This window comes from Falco cherrug, chromosome 1 (genome assembly GCF_023634085.1).
Source record: "Falco cherrug isolate bFalChe1 chromosome 1, bFalChe1.pri, whole genome shotgun sequence".
In the NCBI taxonomy this organism is placed as follows: Eukaryota; Metazoa; Chordata; class Aves; order Falconiformes; family Falconidae; genus Falco; species Falco cherrug.
This window is the reverse complement of record NC_073697.1, coordinates 25,013,790-25,023,352: the sequence shown is the minus strand read 5'-3', so window position 1 is coordinate 25,023,352 and position 9,563 is coordinate 25,013,790. Positions and strand designations below refer to the sequence as shown.

Here is a 9,563-nt window from a genome sequence, read left to right as displayed (position 1 = left end):
AAATTCTGTTTACTTAACCAACACGGACTTTGGTTTCGCAAGGACAAAAGTGGCAGCAATGTGCCTGTCCTCTGCGGGGGGATTTTTCTCTGTTGGGAAATTAGGCCCTATAACTGGGCTTTTTCTTCTTCTTCTTCTTCTTTTTTTTTTTTTCTTTTCTTTTTTTTTTTTTTTTTGATGAAGCTTTTAGTGTGTTACATGTAGTCCTCATGTTTCATCAAAGAAATGTCTTGGTGAAAACTGATTTCCTAAATGTGTGTCTACATGCACACACAAGTACATACGCACACATGCTACAGAGAGAAAATCATCTCTCCCAAGGTGATATTTGCTTGCTCAGTTTAAAACCAAAATCCGGGCCATGCCCATGCCTAGCCTGCTTGGTATTGATGCATCACCATGTACGAATGGACGGCTCTAGGACTGAGCAGTCAAGATTTAGGGTAAATTCTGTAGATGATGGTAAACAGACGTGGGATGCTGGAGGATACAGATGTTTGTGAGCCTGGCGAATATGAGCGTCAGGATGAACATCCCAGTAGGCCGTCTTCAGCTGGCTTTCTCCTCCATTGCACTGTCATCATGCCTGAAGTGCACCCAGGGTGTTTCTCATGTATACACATACACACATGCGCACACACCAATGTTGCAAAAGAAATAATCGGAACAATACCGCGTAGGAAATCAACAATGTGAAATACAATCAGCATCTGTCCACTGACATCAGTAGCCTGTCAGTATTTCGCTTACCAATGTTACATTTAAGACTCTTCCTTGATCACAAGAGATTTAAGTTACATCCCATCTCCTTCATAGTAAAGTTAGATTACTTATAAAAAAATATTAAAATAACATAACCCTAAGTAAAACAGATGCTTCAGAGTAGAAGGTGTTAATCAAACTGATCCAGCCCTATGCCATGTCCTGGAGATTGTGGTATGGTGTTGTGGTTTTATTTTTTTTTTGGTTGGTTTTTTTTTTCATAAAAATCACATTATATATGGTACAATACATTTTTTACAGAAAGCCTGGTATCTAGAAATAAGAGGTAGAACTACTCATAACTATATGTTTCCTGCTGCAGGAAAAATTCTTTTTTTTTTACAGTAATTAAAAAAAGGTTAAAAAAATTGACAAAAAAAAGTTGTAGGTTAGGCCCCCATAATTTAAACAAAATAATCTAGGAAAATAACACTCTTCAATGTACCTGACGGATTAAGTCCATTAAAGTGTTTCTTTAAAAAAAATTGCATAGGAAAGGGACATTTCAAAACACATGCTACAACGATGGCAATGGTTTGTCTGTGCTGGGAGTGGAGTACCTTTTCCTTTTCCTTCCTGTGTTAGCTATAAGTACAGGCTTTAAGAGCGAGTTAGTATTAGCAGCACTTTCCAGCATCTTCGAGCAGTGTAAGCAAGACATCGAATTAGCCTGGAGGTCAGTTTTGTTCTGCCAGACAACGAACAGACAAACAAACAAACATCGATTCACAACTAAAGTAATGCCAGTTCCCCTGACATCTCCCACAGGTTTGATATGATATCCTCAATACTTCTGCCCTCTGCTTGCAAACGAGAGAGATGCATGCATGACGAAGTGACAGAGAAGGCAAAACGAATCTTGGTCAGCGTGGGAAACCAGGATGAGGAGGGAGCAGAGGAGGTCTGCAGGGGCAGGGGTGGAAGGAAGTGTGGGATGTCTCATTTACCTATGCAGGTGGGGAGCAGAGAGCATTTTAATATTTGGCTAGTGACAAAATAAATTCCATAAAAGATTTAACAGACAGACAAATTACAAAGTAGTTTCTGTTCCCTTGCTCCTCCAGAAATAACCATTGTCTTCAGGCTCAAGTTCTATTCTAATTTGAGGCACAACTTTTACCGGAGTTTGTGGAGGGCTGCGAAGAAAAAGAAAGACGAGATAAGCGTGGGGGCTGGCTCCAGGCTTCTCAGCCATTCCTAACCTGGCGGGCCGTGCTAGGGCTTCTACTAGCACAGCTTCCCAGGGACCGCATCCTGACAAAAAAATAATAATCTACAGCTTGCAAGAGAAAACCAGCATTTTTCAAAGAAAGCAGGGGGCAACTGGCATAAACGAAGAAAACCGTAGACCTGGGGACTTACTGGGACACTCAACAGTGTCACATCTCAAAAGGGAACGAATGCTCGACTCCCAGTATCAGTTCCTTACATTAGCTCATACACTATAGCTTTCTGAAACTGGCAGCATATAGATACCAAGTAAATAACCTTGATAGGCAGTGGTAATATGCAGCTGGTCTTAAGATAAGGCCTGTACATGACATAAGATAATTTTAGTGAGTGGGTCTAAACACTGCTCGTGTCAGGAGGTAAAACCACCAATTTCACTGACTGAGGAGCTCCGAGTATCCTCCAGCACTTATACTTCACACCAAGTGGCAACCCTCATAAACCGCCTTCGAAAAAATCCGCTTATAGCCACTGAGATTAATTTCACACCCACCCTAATGCCTGCAAGTGCAGATACTTCTTTGACACCTCGGAGGACTATTGCTGCTTTGGTCTAGTTCTGACTGCTGGTGTTGGGAGGTCCAAGGTGGCCCCAAGGGGCTGAGCTCTGAGAAATTGTTACTTAACTCTTCCTTGCTGCAATTTAAGGTTATTATTTGCTCTATTTTCCACCACAGACATGGGAAAATGGATTACTTCCTCTCTGCAACATCCTGTCACACGACTGAAGGAAAGCGTAACAGCTCTCCCACTGCCTTTTTTTTAAAAAAAAAGGCTAAACAATCCCAACTAATTTAATTTTTCCCCTGCAGATGTTTTTTCTAGACTCCTCCCAGTTGATCCACATCTTTCTTCTGGTTCAGACGCCAAATCAGCCATGGGTACTGAAGCTGGGGTCTAACCAAGGCCGGAGCAGCCCTCAGGTCTCCCGCAGGTTCTCTGTTCCCTGTCCCAAGCACCGTTAAGGCCATGTTGGTAAATCAACTTGGGATGCTGCAAGCCTACGTAGGGGATTTTCTCAAAGTGCTTTTTAAGAGTTTCCTACAGGGGGACAGAAACTTTGCCTTGTTGACTTTTGTTATACTGAGGGGTAGCTGAGATGCTTTTGAAGAATCGCTTACCTTGGCATGGTGTGTGACTGAAGGAAAGGAATTGTATCAGCATGACGTATGGCGTTCAAGGAATGTTGGTGATTTTTCTCCTGTCAGGGAGGGAATAAAGTCATGTTTGTCACGGCTTGCAGCACTGACAGCTTCTCAAGCCCAGCCTCAGTCTCTCCAGTGTACTCTCATCTATTTGGCAATGCTTTATTTACTGCTGACTGCCTGCCAGGTGAATTTCACAGCTTGTAAAGAAAAATACTCCATCCCTTTCTCTCTCTCCTCCAAGACAAAAACCCTTGGACTGCTGAAACCAACCACAAGACTCATTTGCCAAGACTTCTACCACCTTTAGGTCTCGACACTTACCTTTTATCTACATCTCTTCATTTACCCTGTGCTCCTCACTGTCGCACCCAAACTCCTTGCAAGAAAACAAGTGGCTTGTTGCCCCCAGTGGCTTTCCCCTCCTGACCCAGCATGGGGAAGTGTACTCTCTGTTAATAATAATCCTACTTTTGCTATTGCTGAAGGAAAGCTCATGTTGGTAGTATTATGAGTAGTATACTTTGAATCGCAGAGCACATTTATCGTCGAGGATGATACTACAGTGTTGCTGGATTCCAGCTACTTTTTCTAGTCCATGGGCCTGATTTACCTATTTTTTTGGGTGTTGTTTCCAATTGAAAATCAGCAAATCAATTACTGATTATAAAAAGGTACAAATACACAAACTAACTACTGCTTGGCTCATGGCTGATTTACCCTCTGTTTTCTCAAAGGGCATGCCAACAAACAGGTTTACAGCAGAATTAACTTCTCCTTAACTATTTCAGCCTCAAAGATGTGGAAAACAGTGCATTTGATCATAAAACCCTCCATAACATCATTTAGGATGCAGTTTGGTTTTAGCACATCAGGGCATTTTAACAGAAAAATGAGGAGGATCTGTCAGGTTGTCTGAGGCTCATTTCGCTCCTTTTTTTATCAGCAAAACACTGAGAATATCTAAACTGTCAGGGAAATGCCTCTTTCTCCTTGGCTTTGTTTTAGAATGCCAGTCTCTAAGTGTTCCTGTATTTAAAACACACAGAGCAATGCTTAGGATTGCCTAAGGTATCTAAAAGCCACTGAAAAGCAAGGGACTTGGGTACCAGCTCTTAAATGATAGTTTAAGGCTCTAAAGATCTGTGGGTTTAGGTCCTACTCCTAGAAATCACCAGCCTTGCAGCAGTACTGATTTATTACTATCACTCTTATTCCTCCCCTCTCGCCTCACAACAGAACAGCATGTTTATCTCCAGATGGCACTCATTGCTCATAGTATTTTAAAAAGTCATCTCAAAGGCAGAAAAGCTAAGGTCAGTTGTTAGTCCCGATTCCTTACTTCAAAGTCTATAACATGAAAAGTGAAAATGACTGAAAATGAAGATCAGAATAATCAATTATGGATATTAATGTAAGAAATTAAAAAGAAACAGAACAGCACAAAAGCAAATCACCTAAGAAGGGAAATACATTAATGGTCAACTGATCACTGCCTTGTCAGTTTAATGAGCAATGCGGATCAATGACACACTTAATTACTCTTTTTAAGTGTTGATTTTTGCAACTGCTTGGCACCTAAGGAAACAAACAGCAACAGGACAGCAATGCAGTTTAGATGTGCTGCAAATCCAGAACACTAGGCTCAGAGGAAAAAAAATAATAAATCAAACCATCAGCAGAGTTAACACAATACAGGAAAGGTCAGAAAAAAGAGGAGGAGAGGGTGAGTGGCCAAGAGACCTGTTAGCTGGATAAAAGCGCTTAAGCTGGAGGCACCAGAAGGAACAACATCAACTTTGTAACGAGCAAAGAAAAAAGCTCACAAAACCAAAATCTGTCATAAATTAGAGGCCTGAAAATTAAAAAAAAAGATAAAAAAAAAAAAAAGAACAAGAAAAAGTACTTTTCAAGTATTAGGAAAGGTGTTTTTTTTAAAAAAAAATCACTCTAAATATATATATATATTTGTACTGCAAGTCAGAGTCAAGCAGGCATGCAAGAGGTTAGTTCTACTCACTGTCGGCAGGTTTGCTATCACTTAGGAAAGGTTCCTGCTCCATGATGTCCATTGGTATTTTAATACTTGGGACTTTTTCTGAGTAGGGGCAGTCAGACTGTGAAAGAAACGTGTAAAAGGTCTTAGAATATTCTCACTGCTCTCTCTTATCGTCTCCCACAAATTAAAATTATCCTTCATATAGTTTCTGTAGGAATGAGGAAAAGAAAATAAGAAAAAATAAAAAAGCATTGTCCGACTTAGTTGCCTGCTGGTTTCCACTGGTTCCCCACTGCACCCCGCTTTCCCTCTTCCTTCACACTATGAAAGTAACCCAGATTGAACAAATACTCTTGTGTGATCGTTATCTCCCCCCTTCCCCACCTCACCAGCTCCTTTGCCACCAGTTTATAAGACACCACCCAGTGGATCTTGGAGTTGGCTGCAGGAAACACAGATGGAAAATGCATTCGTAGGCAGAAATGTCAGGGCATTGGCTTCTGTGAAAGCTCATCAAAACTTTTTATCTTGCTGTGATTTCTGTAAAACCCCTTTTTTCTTCCCAATTGCTCTACAAGGACGAGGGCCAGGCACAATATGGCAGAGGTTCCTTAAGCTGGGCTGTCTCAGCTCCCCCTTTGATTTAAGTTGATTCAGTCTCAGTTACACCTCTATTTACAGAAAAATAGTTCATCGAACCCAGGGCCCTTTTAAGAACTGTAAGAATTCCCAGCCAGCCAGGAGAAACAGCAAACCGGTGAATGTTGCACAAGTACATAGAAAAGCCATACATGGGGTCTCCCAGATGCTGGGTACCAGCATGATTCATACCCTGCTGCCTTCAATAATCTACTAGCTTATGCTTAGTAGAAGGTACTGGGAATTATTTAGCTTTTTTAAAAATAAAACTAGCTTCTCATTACCAAAGACAGGTTGACATTGCGTAACACGGCAAAGGAAGTAAGGTGCTATTTGCCAGAAACGTTAACACATCTTTGTTCCTGGAGAGAACTAGACACAGCACCTAGCACAGCGCTGAGGTGGAGAGAGGGAGACCTTCAAGTCAGGGCAGGAAAATGTTACAGAGGCCAGAGAATAGCTCTCCCTGGATATTTTATTATTATTATTTTAATATAACTGACATCCAATGCAATATTTCTTACTCCAATAGCAAAACGTTTCCTCAGGAGCATTTTTTCGAGACTGAGTAGCTCAAATAAAGATGATTCCCCATAAAAGCACAGAGGCGATAAATCCATCTCAAAATCCCCATCCGTTTGGGGCCATGCTGTTAATGGAGCTGGGTAACCTCTCCAACATACCACTGTTTCAGTATCAATAAATAAAGCTAAGAGGTCTGTGGAACAGCAACAATGTCACTCAGGGTCTACCTTAAACTTTGCCACCTAAAATGAACAGAGAGACAGAGAAAGTATCTGCAGTTGGCAAAAATGCCCCAAAGGGGAGAAGAGACCATCACACAGCACTTCTGACTCTGAAACTAAATGTACTAGCCCAAGATTTAAAAAAAAAACCAACCTGGCCTTTCTTGAATCACACATTTTTTGACATAAAACTGCAGAGAAAAGCAAGGCGCCTGAGTTTTCATGAGGCAAATGCAGCGATTAGTTGCATTATTTCATAAGTTTTAAAGACAAGCTGGAGGGTAAAACAGCAAGATTACAGAAAGACCTTCCTCGCAGCTCCTTCTTTGTTGTCCCCAGTGACAAACCCCCAGCGAGAACTTTAGGTGGGTCCTAACTAGTGCTGAGAGCAGTCTCCACTAATGCCAGGTTTTCCCATACTCATTCATCTAACACCGTTTGCATCAGTATCGCCCAGCGATTCATTTTGCTGAGCTCTGGTTGGTGTATTGCCCACCAAATGCCACAGGACTTTGTGGGGGTATAGTTCTGGAAGGGAAAGGGTGAAAATTCTCAAACCAATAATGCCAAGTGCTTTATGTTCAGGAAGCTGGTAAAAGCAAGTGCTGAAAAAAATCCAAGAAGAGTTAAGAACCAACATTTTGCATAAAATCTCTTACCCATTAGATCAAGTACTGTACCTGAAATTCATGAAAAGCCTGAGAAGAGAGGAGATAGCTTAAAACATACCAGAGATGGGGGAGCCATGGCTCAGCATACGATGCTGCTAGATTAAAATCAGTCAGGAGGAGGGGATGGAGTCACACCTTTGCTGACCATTCACTACACACAGTAGCATGTTTTCTCTCATTTTGGTTTGCACGAAGTTATCTGCTGAAGGAAACCCTCACCCTCGGCCTCCCAGGAACTAGAGTAATGACGGGAAAGGGGAGCTTGCTGTCTTAAGTAAGAGCCAATCTTCCCAGCTGGGATTCAGCTTGATTCAACAAGGCGTGGATCCAGGCTACCTCCTACAACACTGCACCCTCAACAACAGAATTCATAGTTTTGTCTCTTTGCAGTGTACATGCACTATTTTAGACAGCATATATTCTTTGTAGAAAGGCCTTTGCATGCTTTCACATCAGAACAGCCTGACTTTGTTGCCTCTGACACAGATCTGCTCTCACATAAAGGACTCAGGTTCTAGCTTGACTTCCACCAGACCTGAGGTTGCCTTTTCTGTCCTCCCAACCTTGAGCCCAATGAAGCATCGGGATGGCCTGGGGGAACCCCTGGAGCTGCCATTTTCCTCTTGCAGACACCAGATTTATTATCCAACCCACAAGGAGAGCTGAGATCTGCTCAGTGCAGAAAGGCTGCAGACAATACCTAGCAGAAACCCTCTAGGCACACAGTGAGGCACAACAGCACCTGCTGTGACCCTCTGGGTTGGTGGCAGTGATGCCACCTTCGGCCTTTGCTGCAAGAAGCTCTCCTGGAAGACACACTGACCCAGCAGCTGCTTCTTGGGGAGGCTGTTGTTGTACCCACTGCATATTAGCTACAGAGGTCAGGGAGCAAGCAGACCAACGACTGGTGCCACTCTGCCATGCCACACACTGCTTGCAGTTCAAACCTTGGGGGCTGCAGGCCAGCAACCCAGGCAGGAGTGCTCGAGAAAGGGCCAGTTGACTTTTCCTGCTGCCTGCCTCGTCCCAGGGTGTGACCTCTTCCCCTCTGCTTCTCCTGCCATGTTAAAATGGGATTATTTTAAAGCTTCGGGTGATCTTACCTCTGCCTACATCATAGGAAAAGCCCTTCTTCATGAACCCTGGAGGGTTACATGAGCAGAAAAAGTGATGCTGTGCATAGGACTCTCCACATAGTCTAAAATTATTAAAGCCTAGCTCCCTTTTCACATTGCAAAGCGTAATGCTGACCGATGTAGGCAGCTCTCCAAAGGCAGCTCACGTGTGCTACACAAAGTGCTATACAGTCAGTGTGTTTAGCACTTCAGTATAAATTTATAAAATTTGAGGTCATGCTACACCTGGACAGGAGAATGTTTAAAGGCACGAGGACTACATTTCTTCTTCTTATACATACAGTAAAAAATAGAACAGTCTAAGGCACGTGGATCTGGTCTAGTCAGGTCACCGCACTCAGTAACAACATAAGCAGCTATGTCTCGCTATTTTAGGGCATGCTGCGAACCTGTGGTAGGACCAGAGAGTATACTGCAGAAGGGCATGTGTGCTTTGAAAATATTTCCAACATGAGTATTACCAACAGAAAGCAGTCTTTCCTGCAATATGACAAGTCGTACCTTTTTGTGCTTTTAAAAAGAGTAATTAAAAAAAGATCAACAAAGAAAACCGTGATATATTCAGAAGTAACATAGCTGCTGGCAAAAACCATTCTCCTCCTAAAACGTAAAAGACAATGACGGGGCAGAAAGGTGGAGGAGGTAAAAATGAACAAGACAGGGTGATGAAAGGCATTCTAGTAAAGGGCATGACATCTCAGCAGGTACCTAGTGCTCTTGTGGAAAGTGTGATTTCATTCTTGGCAATTCAGGTACCACCTACCACAGGCTGGTGACATCTGGAAAAGGGAAGGCAGTGTAGAAAAGAAGTTTTGAGGCCGATTGCTGCAGCAGCAAAAGACTGAGCTGGTCGGCTTCAAAGGAGGCGGGGAAATCCCCAGCCCCAGCACTGGGGAGAGGCATGGACAGTCCCCTGGGATTAGCTGGCTAGAAATGAGTAATTTGACAAGGGCAGAAAGCTCCTTACATCATCATTGTCACTGTCCATACTGCCCTTCTTCTTTTTCTTTTTCTTCTCATCTTCTTTCTTTTTCTTGTCCTTTTCTGGAATGACGTCGTCAAGAAAGCTTAAGTCATGCTGGGAGAAGAGGTAGTCCATGGCTTTTCTGACTGCTACAAGTGCCAGGATCTGAAAAGGCAGAGAGGGACTGCTCAGTCACATTTTACCTTTAACTGGGAACGCTATGTGCATTTCTCTTGATGCTGCTTCTGAATCCTACACACTTCAGTTCTGG

General features: G+C 42.7%; 1 protein-coding gene across 10 annotated transcripts in view; it reads right to left on the bottom strand.

The window, feature by feature from the left end:
* Window positions 1-1,718: 1,718 nt before the first annotated feature.
* Window positions 1,719-9,563, bottom strand: part of SLC4A4 (solute carrier family 4 member 4) — a 236,856-nt gene continuing 229,011 nt past the window's right edge. For 7 of the 10 annotated variants that reach the window (XM_055700701.1, XM_055700702.1, XM_055700700.1 and 4 more), the window contains 3 exons: window positions 9,296-9,457; window positions 3,114-3,193; window positions 1,719-1,898 (listed from right to left, as the gene is read on the bottom strand). In XM_055700701.1, coding sequence (XP_055556676.1) covers window positions 1,793-1,898; window positions 3,114-3,193; window positions 9,296-9,457 — 348 coding nt within the window. In that variant the 3' untranslated portion in view covers window positions 1,719-1,792. Of the gene's footprint in view, window positions 1,899-3,113; window positions 3,194-5,157; window positions 5,255-9,295; window positions 9,458-9,563 lie in introns of all 10 variants that reach the window. The other 3 variants (XM_027799753.2, XM_014276827.3, XM_027799759.2) reach the window with 1 other exon arrangement.